Source organism: Carassius gibelio, chromosome A13 (assembly GCF_023724105.1).
Source record: "Carassius gibelio isolate Cgi1373 ecotype wild population from Czech Republic chromosome A13, carGib1.2-hapl.c, whole genome shotgun sequence".
NCBI lineage: Eukaryota > Metazoa > Chordata > Actinopteri > Cypriniformes > Cyprinidae > Carassius > Carassius gibelio.
Window position 1 is genome coordinate 26,625,803 of NC_068383.1, and position 17,599 is coordinate 26,643,401.

A 17,599-nucleotide genomic window follows, 5' to 3' on the forward strand; every position below is an offset into this window, starting at 1 on the left:
GGATGTATTATTTTACCGGGTTGCCAGATTTCTTAAAAATTGAAAATATCAAAATACAACGATTCACCATGTCAGGAGAATTCATATTTAATCATATGTATATATTACATTTACATTTATTCATTTAGCAGACACTTTTATCCAATGCGACTTACAGATGAGGACAGTGGAAGCAATCAAAAACAACAAAAAGAGCAATGATATATAAGTGCTATAACAAGTCTCAGTTAGCTTAACACAGTACACGTAGCATGGGATTTTAAATAATATAATAAATAAAAAGAAAACAGATAGAATAAAAAAAAAGAATAGAGCAAGCTAGTGTTAGAGATATTTACACGTACACACACACACACACACACACACACACACACACACACACACAACTGCATAATAAATGAAAAGAAAATAGAATATAAAAAGATTAGAAAGGTAGTTAGATTTTTTTTAAAGAATAGAATTAGAATAGTGAGTGTTAAAGTTAGAGGGTCAAATAAAGATGGAAGAGATGTGTTTTAAGATGATTCTTGAAGAAGGACTCAGCTGCTGGGATTGAGTATATATGTGTGTGTGTGTGTGTGTGTGTGTGTGTATATATATCCATATGATCCATATATAATGTATTAAAGCTCGAACCGATCGCCTTGTTGCTTTGTCGGACAATAATGCAATATTTGGCAACCCTATCAAGAGCAAGTCCAGATGAATGAGAGCAAGTGAGTAGAGACGTACACCGACTCGAGCCGGCTCACGAAATGCTGCTTGGGTTTAGGAAATACCTCTGAAATCGCCCTGCACCGTTTTAGAAAACCGATTTAACACAATGCCGAAGCATCTTGTATTTGAGTTTGGTGTTTTTCATGCATTACTGTTCGCAGGAGTCTTTGGTTTTGGTGAGTATTGCTGAAGTCTCTCATGCACGTCGTTGTATCAGTTTCTCTGATCAGTTTATCTGTCCGATCGTGTGTATCCACAAGATATGAAGCATGCGTTCATGTGATATTAAAATAAATGACATTCTAAACAGTCCATTTTTATAAAATATCTTATTTTATATTATTTAAATGCGCAGATAGTTTCTGATAGCAGGAACATACTGGATATTACAATTATGATTCCCCTGCCAGGAAGGTTTTTTTTTTTTTATATAGGCTATAATTTTTTTTTTTTTTTTTTTTTTTTTTTTATATTATACTATTTTATATAGTCTTAAACTATTTAAATTTCAAATCCCTTGGGATTCAAACTAGTTCACATTTGGTTGTTTAAAACGTTTGTTTAGAGAACTTGTCATGAGCCTGTGTGTGTATTGTGAGGGTATTGGCCTGTGCAATAACAGTTAAAGATCCCCTTTCAGTTTTACTGCTGTTGTTTTCAGGCATGAGGGAGCCAAAAAATTGTGGAGATTTATTTGTATTGTACCAAAAATTTTCCTTTTCCTCTTTTCCGCTTAAAAAAATAAATAAATAAATAAAAACAAGTATTATTTTCTGGGGGAAGGGGAAGCCTAATGTCAGATTTTGACTTTAAATACTTAATATAAATGTTAACCTTTGTATAAGATAAAAACAAACTATACAAAGGCTACACATAAACACTGTACACTAACTAACCTACAGATTTGAATATGAATATACTATATATAAATGTTTACTTCTACATAGACTGAAAAGGAAAAATATATAGACTATACGAATGCTTCCCATAATACTGTACATGCGCTAAGAGAAATACTGTAAGTCAAGCAGCTGGCTGAGGAATAGTGCAGGATGATTTGAAGTGCATGAGCATGTAAACACATATTTGAGTCTTTTGTGGGATTATGTACACACAGCAGTGTGTGTGAAAAGTGTCTAGTGGGCATACAAATAATAACAAAAAAAAAATACAATTGCTAATTATTAAATACCAGTAAATAAATACTTTAGTTAGCACCACAAAGTTTTTACAAAAGTACTTTTGGACTTGCCAATACACTTAAATTATTGTTATATATTGGTAATATTTTATTAGCATTATAATTTGCAGTCTCATAAAATATTTGAGGCACACAGAGTTTTTTTCTTTCTTTTCCAAATACTGCTAGGTTCATGGCTTAATAGTTTTTCTTCTGTAGTGTTTTTTTCTTCTTCTCCAGACTCTCTAGACAGAGTATTCCCGAAACAAGGTGGCTGGTGAAGTGGATGTCTGTGTTGCTCTCTTTCTGTAGTCCATCAGCACGCTAATCGATTTATGAGCGTCTGCAAGAGAGAAATAGAGCTCTATATCATTTACGAATCGGAAGTGGAGTCAGTGTTGATTATCACGTTATTATGTACAGTAAAGCATATTTTAAGTGTTTGCTTTATGCCTAACAAATCTGTACACCATATACGCTACACTCAAATATATGTAAGTGATAAACACCTTAGTATTTCTATTTATTTCTGCGTCTGAAGATCTGTTATCTGGATCTTGCATCTCTCTTGCTCTAATTGCAGATTGTCACATGGCTTTCAGCTAGATTCCCACACGTTTGACTTTAGCAGGTCTCATATCTTTATTGAAGTCACTAGTATCAGTTTGCAGTATGTCTCTATAATGAGTGAATTCATGTTTTGGTTTAGAATTACAATGGGTGTAAGTTTTTCTTCTTCTGTGTTTGCGCGTTGAACCTCTCTTTCGTTTCCTTCCTGTTGCTCTTATCATTCCCTCACATCTTTCTCTTATGTCTCCCTTCTCTTTTCTTGTTGTGTTCAGCCAGTCACATGCTGAAATGTTCTGGCCAGGTTTTGAGTACAGTTCTAGAATGCAATGCATAGTCTTTGGTTTTATTTTCACACTTTTGTCTCAGTAAAACCACAGTTAGGTCTGATCTGAGCTGGTCTGAAAACGTCACTGATCGCACGTGGTTACAGCTGCAAATCAGTGTGACCTTAAACCTTGTTTGTTAGTGTACATGGATGTGTTACTCTGTCACTCTCGGGTTGATACCATAATAAGAATCAAGCAACAAACAAAGCAACACCCTTCAGTGGATGAGTGCTATTATTAAACCCCTGCACCCAGGACATGTACGACAGAGCCATGATCAGAAGACAGTAATGGAGAGTAACAAAACAGGATGGGAGAAATGAAAAAAGTTTGTGTGATCTCGGTTCTGTGGCATGGCTGTATATTCTTATATACTTTCCCATCTAATCTTAACCGTTAGCACTCTGTTAGCAGCACTAAACTACTTCTTACGAGAAAAACTGTATTTCTGCTTTCTAAATTTCTCTTCTCTATAATGGTGGAGTGTTCTCAAACATATTTGCAAGTCTTACATTTTTTTTTTAAAGGTTGCTTTTTCCATGGAGCCCATGCATTACAGTTTCCAGTTGAGTCACTTCTGCCATCTTACAGTGAAGAAAACAAGGGCATGGATGCACGTGAATTAACTGAGAGTTCTATTTTAAACTTTTAAACTAAAGCAGCCTAATATTAGTGTAATACTGTATATTAATTACACAATATATATTTTTAGTCTAGTAGAATATGGATGTCATGTCTCAATTTTTTTTAATATGACTGAATTTTTATTTTAATATAAATATTTACTAGTTACTAATTATAATGCTTACATTTACTCAGTTATTCAAATAACAGCTACAGAAAACTAGCAAAAAACATTTACATTATCATCACTGACTTCAGGCTAGCATGAGTTTATGCACTTAAAAAAACACTCCCATTATAATCAGTGAAGCTATCTACACTGTATGATGAATAAATCTCTTATACTTGTGCCATGTTCCAGGCAACCCGTAATCCATGTTTTTCAGCTCTGACGTCACATAGTCCGCGAAACAACAATGGCAGCCGCTACGGATAATATTGCCAACGGATGCAATGTATATGTAAGTGATACATGGTAGAAATAGACTTTAGGAAAATATATCGTTGCAATAAAATTAATAATCTAGCTACAATTCCTTGTGCTCATGCAGTTTGGCGTGACTTGCCTGGAATGCTACAAAGTCGTGAGTCGTGGTTTGAAGTCGTGACTTACGGCTCAAAAACCTGCCTTGAACGCAGCATTACAATGCACATACATTTGCACTTTGTTGTTTATGATGAGAGAATTTGGGAGTGAGCAGAAATCAGTCAGCAAAATTATCACAAATAGTTACTGATGCTTTGAAATAGTTTTCTATTGGTATATTGCTATTGGTCTCCTCGTTTACAGTTGGAGTAATGATGTGAACATCAGTTCCAACAATTCCAGGAAAGCCCACAATCCTCATAAAAGTGGCTTGTTTTTTGCAGCATGGCTTGACAGTCAGTCAAAGAACTGCCATATAGTAGTGGCCAAAAGTGATGTCCGATGGTCCTCGCCCCTTCTGAGACTTTTTCAAAAGCCTAGAAACAAAATCTATTTCTTGGACAAACCTTATCAAGATTCCAAGAATCTCCCATTTATCTAAATTTATATTTATATAGATCAGTGAACTCATCATAACATAATTACATAATCTAGCAGCATTACTGACTGTTTTAGCTACTTTCAGTTGAAAGCATTTGGCAACACTGGTCCAGTGTTTTCTTGACAATCAAATTTGTATCGTTTGATCATGTCCATATCATCATATAACTCAGAATACGCCATATCTTCTTTGAAAAGTGTGTTGTAAAGTGTGTCTCCTCTTTGCTGCCATCTTGTTATGACAAAACATTTACTCTGAGTGGCTTTATACGAATGGCCCCAGGTTTTTCCAACCCTGCTCCTGAAGAGTTACCTTCCTTTAGACTTAAGTTCCAACTCTGGTCTTTAAACTGGCCAGTAAGAGACTATTAACTACAGGTGCATCTCAATAAATTAGAATGATGATTTTGCCTCACATTTAACAAAAACAGACCAATTCTCGATCTCAACAAATTAGAATACTTCATTGCATCAATAAAAACACATTTTTAGTGAATTGTTGCCCTTCTGGAAAGTATGTTAATTTACTGTACATATACTCAGTACTAGGTAGGGGCTCCTTTTGCTTGAATTACTGGCTTCAGTTCGGCGTGGCATGGAGGTGCTCAGTCTGTGGCACTGCTGAGGTGGAATGGAAGCACAGGTTTCTTTGACAGTGGCCTTCATCTCATCTGCATTTTTTGGTCTCTTGTTTTTTATTTTCCTCTTGACAATACTCTACAGATTCTCTGTGGGGTTCAGGTCTGGTGAGTTTGCTGCCCAGTCAAGCACACCAACACTATGGTCATTTAACCAAATTTTGGTTCTTTTTGGCAGTGTGGGTAATGAAAATGAAATCATCATCTTCCAAAAGCTGAAGTGCTCCAAAATTTCTTGATAAACGGGTACAGTGACTGGTTTTCAAAAAACACAATGGACCATCACCAGCAGATGACACTGCATCCCAAATCATCACAGACTGTGGAAACTTAACTCTGGACTTCATGCAACTTGGGCTATCATCTGAAAAGAGGACTTTGGACCACTGGGCAACAGTCCAGTTCTTTTTCTCCTTATCCCAGGTAAGACACCTCTGATGTTTGTGGTTCAGGAGTGGCTTAACAAGAGGAATACGACAACTGTAGCCAAATTACTTTACACTTCTGTGTGTGGTGGCTCTTGATGCCTTGACCACAGCCTCAATCCATTCCTTTTGAAGTTCACTCAAATTCTTGAATCGATTTTGTTTGATCTCATAAGGCTCTCTCTTCTCTCGGTTTGTTTCATATATTTTTCTTCCACACTTTTTCCTTCCACTCAACTTTCTGTTAACATGCTTGGTTACAGCACTCTGTGAACAGCCAGCTTCCTTGGCGATGAATGTTTGTGGCTTACCCTCCCTGTGAAGGGTGTCAATGATTGTCTTCTGGACAACTGTCAGATCAGCAGTCTCCCCCATGATTGTGTAGCCTAGTGAACCAAACTGAGAGACTGTTTTGAAGGCTCAGGAAACCTTTTTCATGTGTTTTGAGTTGATTAGCTGATTGGAAGGCACCATATTTGTTCTGCAATACATTATATACACACACAGAGTTAAAAAATGTGCTCTTTTCTGATCCCAATGTCAATAATTTCACAATTTCATATAAATACTATTTCTTATTTAATATTGATAGGCTACTTAACCACAATTGAAAAAAAGATGGGTTTTGAAAAACTGTTTTGTATTGTTTTGGACACCTGTTGCTTATTTTGTTCAATGTTTCCTATTTAAGTCTCCTTACCATTCTGCCATGTGTTAATGAAAATTACACCAAAACCATAATTTTTAAAGCATGAAATTGCAGTTCTTTTGGAGGAGCTGGAAAATAATAAAGTCCAGCTATTTTCAAAGCTGAAAATTGACTTGTTCGGTGTTGCGTTACATAGCTGTGTGGGTGGACTCGGCGTGGGGAAAAAACAGTCCTTTCCCCCTCACTGAAAAAACATAGTGTAGACTACATAATGTGGCCTACATAATGTGGCCTGTGTACAAATATGGCTTAAATAAAATCATTTCTGTCACTCGACAAAACAACATATGTATAAAAGCTGAGATGTATTGGGTCGGACTGTCCGTGCGGTATCTGTGTCTTGACAAACGACCCAACGGAATGAACAAAGGTGTCGCTTCCCAACATTTTCTGTTACTTAATGGAGCAAGAGACCACTTACTACAAACCTTTATGAGAATGAGAGGACTTGTGAGAAGTGAACATTTGACGTTTTGATATGGTTCATTTTAATAAAGTGGTAAAGACTTGAGTAAAAACCTGTCGTACTTTATTATTATATATTAAAAATATTGTAACATTGACAAAACAGGTTCACTGAAGTGCCTTGAAATGCGCAGAATTATTCTATGTGGTGTGTGCTGGCTGCCTAATAATTTTCACAAATACATGCCGTAAAATAAATATATAACATGCACATTTGTCTATATGGTTTTTGGTTACTAGTTAGGACTAATCAGACAGATCACTGCAGATTAAATAGTGTAGCCTATCTCTGCTACCCGCTCAATGCTTCCTCCGGTAGTCTGTCTGTTTAAAATCATATACATCTTCAGATCGAGTTTTTTTTTTTACTTGAAAGTGACATGACGTGAAATTCAGCCAAGTATGGTGACCCATACTCAGAATTTGTGCTCTGCATTTAACCCATCCGAAGTGCACACACACAGAGCAGTGAACACACACCTGGAGCAGTGGGCAGCCATTTATGCTGCGGCGCCCGGGGGGCAACTGGGGGTTCGGTGCCTTGCTCAAGGGCACCTTAGTCGTGGTATTGAAGGTACATGCACTCCCCTCACCTACAATTCCTGCAGGCCCAAGACTCGAACCTACAACCTTTCAATTGCAAGTCTGATTCTTTAACCATTAGGCCATGACTTCCCACATTTCAGCAGTCGAGATTCCCACATTTGGGGAATTCACAGGGGTCAGTATGGCCAGAGTGCAATGGTGAAAGCCTCGCCCTGGGTGAACCGCCTTCTTGATCATGGTAAGTACTACAATTTTCATAGTCATGAAAATAAAGAAAACTCTTTGAATGAGAAGGTGTGTCCAAACTTTTGGTCTGTACTGTACATGTGCATGAACCAGGCCTTTGCCTTCAAAGTTCAGGTTCCCTTTCCACCCTGGGCCTCTAACATCAGGCCCTCTCCAGTCTAGCCCTGTAACATCAGGCCCCCTCCTGCCTGGTCCTCTTACATCAGGCTTCACATGTTCAGAGGGCAATAAGAAGAAATAATGCTTTAAATTCAGTTGTTAGCAACAATGCATTATTATGCTTTTGGAAAATTATGAAGGTGTTTATTAATGCCTGATGGGTGGGTGATAGAAGCACACATGACTCTTTTGTGTGGCCCACTTCAGCAGTTTGCAGGTGGCTGAAGAGGGTGCATGGCTTTGGTGATAGCTGGCTGCTGGAGACAGTGGATATCCTCTTCGCCCATACCTCCTGACACCTGTGCAGCATCCAGCCACCATTGCAGTTTAAACCATTTGTTTAATCTGACATTATTTCTGTTAAATATTTGGTTTATAAATATCGGTTTATTTGCCGATATGCATCAAATGAACACTTAAAAACATTAAAAAGTACTTTTGCAAACAGTGTATATACTGTGTGTGTGTGTCTCTCTTTCTATCTCCATATTTATAAACACTCACCTAAAGGATTATTGGGAACAGCATACTAATACAGTGTTTGACCCTCTTTCGCCTTCAGAACTGCCTTAATTCCACGTGGCACTGATTCAACAAGGTGCTGAAAGCATTCTTTAGAAATGTTAGCCCATATTGATTGGATAGCATCTTGCAGTTGATGGAGATTTGTGGGATCCACATCCAGGGCACGAAGCTCCCGTTTCACCACATCACAAAGATGCACTATTGGATTGAGATCTGGTGACTGTGGGGGTCATTTTAGTAAAGTGAACTCAATGTCATGTTCAAGAAACCAATTTGAAATGATTCGAGCTTTGTGTCATGGTGCATTATCCTGCTAAAAGTAGCAATCAGAGGATGGGTACATGTTGGTCATAAAGGGATGGGCATGGTCAGAAACAATGCTCAGGTAGGCCATGGCATTCAAACGATGCCCAATTGGCACTAAGGGGCCTAAAGTGTGCCAAGAAAACATCCCCCACACAATTACACTACCACCAGCAGCCTGCACAGTGGCAACAAGGCATGATGGATCAATGTTCTCATTCTGTTAATGCCAAATTCTGAGTCTACCATCTGAATGTCTCAACAGAAATCGAGACTCATCAGACCAGGCAACATTTTTCCAGTCTTCAACTGTCCAATTTTGGTGAGCTCATGCAAATTGTAGCCTCTTTTTCCTATTTGTAGTGGAGATGAGTGGTACCCGGTGGGGTCTTCTGCTGTTGTAGCCCATCCGCCTCAAGGTTGTGCGTGTTGTGGCTTCACAAATGCTTTGCTGCAAAGTTGCTCTTCTATCAGCTTGAATCAGTTGGCCCATTCTCTTCTGACCTCTAGCATCAACAAGGCATTTTTGCCCACAGGACTGCCACATACTGGATGTTTTTCCCTTTTAACACGATCCTTTGTAGACCCTAGAAATGGTTGCACGTGAAAATCCCTGTAACTGAGCAGATTGTAAAATACCCGCCCATCTGGCACCAATAACCATGCCACGCTCAAAATTGCTTAAATCACCTTTCTTTCCCATTCTGAATTTCAGTTCAGGAGATTGTCTTGACCAGAACCACACCTCTAAATGCATTCACACACAAACACATGTAGGGAGTATTATATTTTCTCATTCTGGAAAAACAACAAATCACTCATTTATACATTTTTGTTACTTTATTTTGGTACATTTGTTTACTATAAAAATACTGTGATTTAAGTGTTAATATTTAATATATGTGAAAACCTCTAACACACTGTTTCACCAATATTGTTACATGAGAAACAAAGAACTCTTGACAAACTCTCAGTTTCTTCGCACAAACGAAACGATGGCTGTGTTCCAATCGGCATCATTAATGCTTTCAGAGGGCACTTCGAAGAAATAATAATTGCGAGGGCCACACTGCTATATAGTTTCAAACTGAATTTGTAATAATAATAATAAAGAAGGTGAATTAGGTAATAAACTTAAACCACAACTTTAAGGGCCCTATTTTAACGATTTGAAACGCAAGTGTCAAAGCGCGAAGCGCAAGTAACTTTGTGGGCAGGTCTCGGCGCTGTTGCTATTTTCCCGGCGGGATAAATGGCTCTTGCGCCCGGCGCAAATCTAAAATGGGTTGGTCTGAAGTAGCTTCATTATTCATAGGTGTGGTTTGGGCGTATCGTGAAATAAACCAATCAGAGCGTCATCCAACATTCCCTTTAAAAGCAGGTGCACAAGTTCCATTATGGATTGCTATTATTATGGCGTATTTACCAGGCGCACGCCAGGAGCGGTTCACAGCCGAGGAGACTGATGTTCTTGTAAGAGCAGTGAAAGACAGAGAAGTTGTGTTGTATGGGGATGGGAGAAACCCAGCCAAAATAGCGTCATGATTTCCGTCATCTCATGTGTTAATATTTTTTATTATTTTTAATATTTTTATTTTTTAGTGTAAGAATTTATGATTTGCAAAAATAACTGTTGCATCTGTGTAGATTACATGAGCAAAGTGTATGCGCGTTGTGCACGCTATACATTATGGTCAAGCATGCGCCCCTAAAATAGCATAATGAACAACGCGCAACGCGCCACTGACTTTAGACTGTTTTGTGTGGCGCAGTGGCGCAATTGTTTAATGGAACAGCAAAATAGCACCAGGGATTGTTTGCGCTGGAACACGCCTCCTTTTGTGCGCTGAACCGCCCAGGAGGCGCAAGTACATTCACTAGTTTAGCGACGGTCTTCTGTTAAGGGAAAAGCGCGCTTTGCGCGGGTGCAAAATAGGAATGACACATGCGTCGGTGTACAAAGTCAATTGCGCTGGGTGCAAGATAGGGCCCTAAGTCTTTTAAATCACTCAAAGTGGATGGTGAAATCTTTTAAAGGAATAGGACATAGGGTCGATAACTTTGAATAGAATACATTCCAGGTGCGGCGCAATCAATGATGTCAACAAAACCAACCAACAATGAACTATGCTTCTAACCACAGGTGAAGAGCTGTCGTTCCAATGACACAATTTTGCGATGAAGTTTGCGAATGTTTGTTTGAACTATGGTTTCAGGAATTGTTGAGCTACGTTGGTAATGACAGAACTTGCGACCATAGTTGGCTAATGATGCTTTTGGGAAACGCACCCCTGATCAGAAGCTACAAGCAGAAAGTTTTTTTTTTTTTTTTTTTTTTTTTTACAATGTTTTGACCATTATTAGGTTCTGTGCCTAATCTACTCGATCAGAATTTGTTAAAGCATTGCAGAGATATGCATTTTTGCACAAACTCAGTAAAATTTGTTAATTGCTTTACAAAAATGGTTTGTTATATCAGAAAGTTTTGATAACTTTTTGCCAGAATACCGTTAAGATTATCAGATCCAAGATTGGTGAAAATTGGATAAAATATCTTGGACAAATTCAGAAAAAGTTGGTTTTTAGGAAAATTCAAATAGAAATTTACATTTTGGTGTGCATTCAACTCAGCACGAGCCAATGAATCCAAGGGATTCAAGACCTCGCCATATTAAAGTTGTTAGCAGAAACATGAGAACAAATTTGGCCTGTGGGTGATCCTAAAGAGTTTGAGATAGAGATGTCAAATTTGCTGTGGCTAATGATGAGACTGTCCTCTATCTGTGTGCCAAATTTAATATCTTTTGCCCAAGTGGTTCTATGGGCGGCCATAGACTTCCATGTATGAAGAAAGAAAAAGAAGAAGACAGCGGATGGATACAATAACTCAATAAGGACCTTTAATGTGTTTGCCCCTAATAATAATAATAATAATAATAATAATAATAATAATAATAATAATAATAATAATAATAATAATAAAAAACAATTTTATATGTACCAAAGTAAAATGAAAACATGCACAGATGACTGTGTGTATTTGTGTATTTGTGTAGCCTAGGTGTGCAACTTCTTTCTGTTTTCATTTTCAGTGTTTTTTTGTTAAGAACCCTGTTTTGCTTTTGTTTTGATTTTAAATGTACCAAAGTAACAATGCATACCAGTGTATAAAAAGTTACGGACACTTCCATGAACAAATCTGAATGTTTTTTAAGTCTTCATATTTAGTAAGACCTGCATTTCCTGTGACGGCACATGCTTAAAGCCACTTCCTCAGTTTAGTATGACCTGAAATATCAGACTATTATGATGGTTGATCATTTAAATAAAACATCTGTCTAGGGCCTATATATACTGTATCTTAATACTATGACTCTTAAATAGATTAGCCTCATATTATACATTACCAATCATACAATCTATTAACACAATTAGAAGTATAACTGTAGAATAACTGTATTTACCGTGTTGAAATATGAAAACTTATTTTTCAGTCTAAACTGGTTTACTGATTTTAGCTGCTCTCTCACTCTGTTCAGGCTGGTTTTAGGGGTTATTGAAGTAGTTTCCTTGTAAGCTTGACACTTGTATACTGCATGTTTTATTATTTATATATATAGTCATGGCCAAAAATATCAGCACCCTTGGTAAATATGATCAAAGAAGGCTGTGAAAAGTCATCTGCATTGTTAATCCTTTTGATCTTTTATTTAAAATAATTCACAAAAATGTATCCTTTCATTGGGTAATAAGAATTTAAAATGGGGGGAATTTTGGTTTTCGACACCTGTTTTAAACATTTATATTTAGATAATAAGATTAATTCATGTGTGTCCAAAACTAAGTGATTGTGTTTAAGCAATAATCAAAATTTACTCTAAGATTTTTTGAAGAAGATGATGTCTGTTTTAAAAATGCCTCTACATTTCAGCAGCCATTGAGAAATATTGGAAGGATTTGAGTTTGTATAATAGACTAATAGATTTTTTAATAGACTTACTTTTTTTTTCTACAGTTCCTTCTCCAACAAACGTCAGTGTTGTTTGTCACAACTTTGTGAATGTCCTCTACTGGAACTACAGTAACCCAACCGAACAGCTGAAATTCAGTGTAAAGATCGGAGGTTATTTAAGGTCTGTGTGTGTAAGCAGCTGATACTATTTCATTTCTTATTCATTATCACATTGCTTAATCTTTCTATCCCATTTATCTCTAGTGGTTCCCAAACCGTTGACACCCCTCAGACGTACCTTGATATCAGCAGCTACAGCAGTGATGTGGGTGACAACTACTTAGTGTTGGTGACGGCACATGATGGGCCACACAAATCAGAAAGCGTCTCCATTAAATTCACCTACAGCCAAGACTTTATTGCAGGGAAAAACCCTAAATGTAAGTTCTCCAAGTATAACCTAATCAAATGGAGACAGTATTACTGTTTAATACAGCGTTTTCAAGGCCCTTTAATGATGAAACACTAAGTTTCTCAGACATTTTAAAGATCGTTTTCTAAGTATTGTTTAGTATAGTTTCAGCCCAAACCATTGGTGTAGTTGATAAATCTAGTATTGACTTGCCTTAAAGCAGTGTTCAGCAGACAGTGTTGATGTCACTGATATTTGCTTAATTTTTCCTTTCTCTACTGCATCTATTTAACAACACAACTGCCTTATAATGAGAAAAGCACTGCATCATGTTCATGCTTATACAGCAGCATTTCATTTACCGAATTAGAGCCTAAAAAAAAAAAAATTCACTTCCTTAAATACTTAACTCTCGTTCTGCTGCCTTGCAAGCTCTGCTGCCATTTCCTTCCAGAAATGCAAATATTTTTGGATATTGTTGTAGTGTTGAAATTAATTTGCTTTAGTCTTTTACAAGATAATTTTTGGTAGCACTTTATTTTACAGTCCTGTTCCTCATGTATATACAATGTACTTATTATTGTAATTACAAAAACTATGTAATAACTAGGTACTAACCCTGAACCTTCCCCTAAACCTAACCCTACCCCATGTAGTTACCCTGTGTTACCAGAACTTTCTTAGATAAATACACTGTAAGTACACTATAATATAAATGTTAGTACACATACTGTAAAATAAAGTGCAACCACTTTTTTCTTGTTATTTTATCTTATATTGGCTTTTTCTTTTTCCAGGCTCTTTGGACTTCCCGCCTGTAAATACGTCTGTCCACAAAGACATGATTGAAGTGTCTATTCAGCACCCTTTCTTTTTTCATAAGCAATACATTCTGAAGGAACGGTTTACCTACACAGTCACACATGATGAGGTTAGAAAAGCAGTCACACAGACTCGCTCGTGTCCTTCATTTAATGTTAGTCATGTTAGGATGTTGAACTGTTCACTCTGTTCTTTTCTCCTTCAACAGCAAAAGTTTTCACACTCATGTTTTGTGAAGGACAAGCTGTGCACTGTGAAAATCCACCTGAATGAAAGCACAGCTGGACAGTGTGTGGAGCTGAAGTTTGAAGGGAAGATTGCTGGTATCCCTTTGAATACCTACAGAAATGTTTGTGTCCCTCAGCAGCTACCTGAGACCGGTAAAAACGTTACCAGTTTAATGTTGTTAATTTTTCTAGATTTCTTGTCATGCAATTAATTGCTGGCAGTGTGTGAAAAAAAGAGTTAGTTTGAGAGCTGTTTGAAATCACCACCATTCCCTCAATGACTTTTCCACATACACTTATCCATGAGACCTTTTGAGAGCATTATGGGCCTACTTTTTATTGTGGTGCATTTTCGATTTTAAATGAGCAGACATGATCACCTTCACTACAGTTTAAGACACCATAGGTTAAAGGGCAATTTTGGAGTCAAGACATGACATATGGATGTCATGTTTTAAAATATTCTTAATATGACTGTTATTTAATATGATACTATTTTAATAGAAATATAAATATTGTAAGTTACTAAAAAGTTACTTACAATTGCAGCCCCTACGGATGCAGTGTATATGCATGTGATACATTGTAGAAATAGACTTTAGGACAATATATCGTTGCAATAAAATTAATAATCTAGCTACAATTCCTTGCGCTCATGCAGTTTGGCGTGACTTGCCTGGAATGCTACAAAGTCGTGAGTCGTGGTTTGAAGTCATGACTTACGGCTCAAAAACCTGCCTTGAACGCAGCATTACAATGCACATACATTGAGATGAGAGAATTTGCGAGTGAGCAGAAATCAGTCAGCAAAATTATCACAAATAGCTACTGATGCTTTGAAATAGTTTTCTATTGGTATATTGCTATTGGTGTCCTCATTTACAGTTGGAGTAATGATGTGAACATCAGTTCCATCAATGGCTCCAACAATTCCAGGAAAGCCCACAATCCTCATAAAAGTAGCAGTCAAAGAACTGCCATATAGTAGTGGCCAAAAGTGATGTCCGATGGTCCTCGCCCCTTCTGAGACTTTTTCTTTTCCAAACGCCTAGAAACAAAATCTATTTCTTGGACAAACCTTATATAGATTCCAAGACTCTCCCATTTATCTAAATTTATATTTATATAGATCAGTTAACTCATCATAACATAATGGCGTAATCTAACAGCATTGAGAAAAAAAACCCTCCACACCCACTTCAGTGAAGACCCTCATCATTAGTGCTTTGCTGCATTTTCCAGCCAAAAATTTAAAATAAATAAATAATCACTACTTTAAATTCTGCAGTTAGAGCATTGATTTGTAGAGTGGAAGAATTAATTACATTTCTTACTTGGCCATATACAAAAATAATTAACTATCTTGACAATCAAATTTGTATCGTTTGATCATGTCCATATCATCATACAATTCCAATACATTGTATCTTCATTGAAAATTGTGTTGAAAAGTGTGTCTCCTCTTTGCTGCCTTGTTACTCCTAACTAGGTTGGAGACCTCTCCACCTCTTTTAAATAATTTAGCAGCTGAGACCTAGTCTTAACTTCATGAATCACTCTTATTTTTAAGTATAACAAGTAAGTCTTAAGTGTTTTGAAACACACTTAAGACAAAACATTTACTCTGAGTGGCTTTATACGAATGGCCCCAGGTTTTTCCAACCCTGCTCCTGAAGAGTTACCTTCCTTTAGACTTAAGTTCCAACTCTGCTTCGACACACCTGTTTGTAATTAGTAGTCCTGCACACCTTTATTTGCTTAGTGATGGGAGAAACAAACCATTTCAAAGCTTCAAATCCATTGAACCACTTACTTTTCAAAATGATTCACTGTTTTAGTTCTGTTACTATGGTTTTAGTAGGGTGTAGTACTACTCCTGTCCTCTAAGGAACCTAAATAGATTTTCTCATCTAGCTTAAATCCCAGTGAGGTAGTAGAGGAAGGAGAGAACTGTTTGGTGAAGTGGAAGCATGGTTCCCTTTCATAGGTCACGTCAATGCTGTGGTGACTTCACTTGATATGGGAACACCCCTCGGTGTGAAGAATGTCTGAAGCCCTATACCATCCCGCCAATCCTATTGGCCAAATAGCGCTTGGCACCACCCTACGCATGCGTACGCATTATATACCTGGGTGCCGCATGCCATTTCGCTCAGATTTCATTCCTTCAGGGAAGCGAATCATCTGTGCCCTAGGATTCATCTCGCGTTCTCCAGCGGTTTCTACGAGCAGTGTTAACTCCTCTTCGCGGATGCGATGAGTCAACGAAAGGTAAGAGCCATATAATTCGTTAGCAGCCTCTCTACATGTTCTCTCCGTGATAGCCTACGGCTACAGTAAAAAAAAAAGAAAGAAAGAATCCGCACTCTGGAGTGTATTTCTATAAGTCGCCTCGCGTCTAACCCCCACTGTTTCGCTTCTGCGGTTGCCGAGGCCCCGCACGAGGTGTTGGTTAGGGGCAATATGTTCGGCTTGACTATGAATACAGTGATGCACTGGAGTTTTTCCACTTGCTCGCTCTCCCCCACTCGAGCGTATTAATCAGCAGATTCGCTTTTTCAAACTATGTTTGTCCAACTGCGGCTTCGAACTCAGAGTAGGCTCTGGCTGGCATACGCTGTTCTCTCCCTCTGAGCGGACAGGAGAAACACGGCTCCCCTTCCTCAGTGAGCTATTTATGTGGCTACCCGCGTGGTGGATAAACTATCCCCCCCCGTGAGCCGCTACCCTTCTCACGGACCTCCATCAAGAGGTTTCGAAGTCCTGGAAGCAGCCTTAATCAGCACACGTCACGAACGCCGCGGGTTTCGCCACCATTGACTGACATGGCGGACTGCTGTTATACAGCAATGCCGTTTTTGACTAACTCTCTAGCCGAACGGATCGCATCTAACTCGGCCGCGGCCTAAAGTCTCATCGAAGGCGTATTGAGTCGTGTCTAATTTCTGCAAATTTACTTCTCTTTATGGTGGTTCTTAATGAGAAAGCCTCTCGTCCTCAACCCCCACGCTCTAACATTGACTGTCTCGCAGCAAAGGCACCTCGAGCGTCATTGAACTGAGCTATCATTTGAGCGCCCCCTCAGACACTCTGCACAATCCAGCCCTCAGAGTTTGAGGGACGGAACAAGAGGCTGGCAAAGATGGCCAGTTTATGACAGCTCACACAGCTGCCACGTTCTCACTAGCGGCGTGGCCCGATGTTTATCTTGTTGGATTAAATCCTGCCATGGATGCGCTTCAAGATAATACACAACGAAACACAGCGAGTTTGACAAATGCACTTTCCTTCATGTTTGCCAGGGACTGTGCCCTCCACTAGAGAGTGCTGTTGGACTGCTAATGCACATCCAACCCTCTCACTGCAGTCCCCACGCTCTAACATTGACTGTCTCGCTGCAAAGGCACCTTGAGCATCATTGGACTGAGCTATCATTTGAGCGCCCCCTCAGACACTCTGCACTATCCAGCCTTCAGAGTTTGAGGGACGGCACAAGAGGCTGACAAAGATGGCCAGTTTATACGGCTCACACAGCTTCCGCATTCTCGCTAGTGGCGTGGCCCGATGTTTATCTTGTTGGATTAAATCCTGCCGTGGATACGCTTCAGGATTATAAACAACGAAATGCAGCAACTTTGACGCATGCGCTTCCTTCCTGTTCGCCAGGAATTGTGCCCTCCACCAGAGAGTGCTGTTGGACTGCTAATGCACATCCAATCCTCTCAC

At 38.5% G+C, this 17,599-nt stretch overlaps 1 protein-coding gene across 1 annotated transcript in view; it reads left to right on the top strand.

Annotated features, from left to right (window-relative positions):
- Positions 1 to 691: 691 nt before the first annotated feature.
- Positions 692 to 17,599, top strand: part of LOC128026722 (uncharacterized) — a 92,148-nt gene continuing 75,240 nt past the window's right edge. Inside the window, exons 1-5 of the mRNA XM_052613988.1 lie at positions 692 to 893; positions 12,476 to 12,593; positions 12,677 to 12,852; positions 13,622 to 13,755; positions 13,855 to 14,026. Coding sequence (XP_052469948.1) covers positions 824 to 893; positions 12,476 to 12,593; positions 12,677 to 12,852; positions 13,622 to 13,755; positions 13,855 to 14,026 — 670 coding nt within the window. The 5' untranslated portion in view covers positions 692 to 823. The remainder of the gene's footprint in view (positions 894 to 12,475; positions 12,594 to 12,676; positions 12,853 to 13,621; positions 13,756 to 13,854; positions 14,027 to 17,599) is intronic.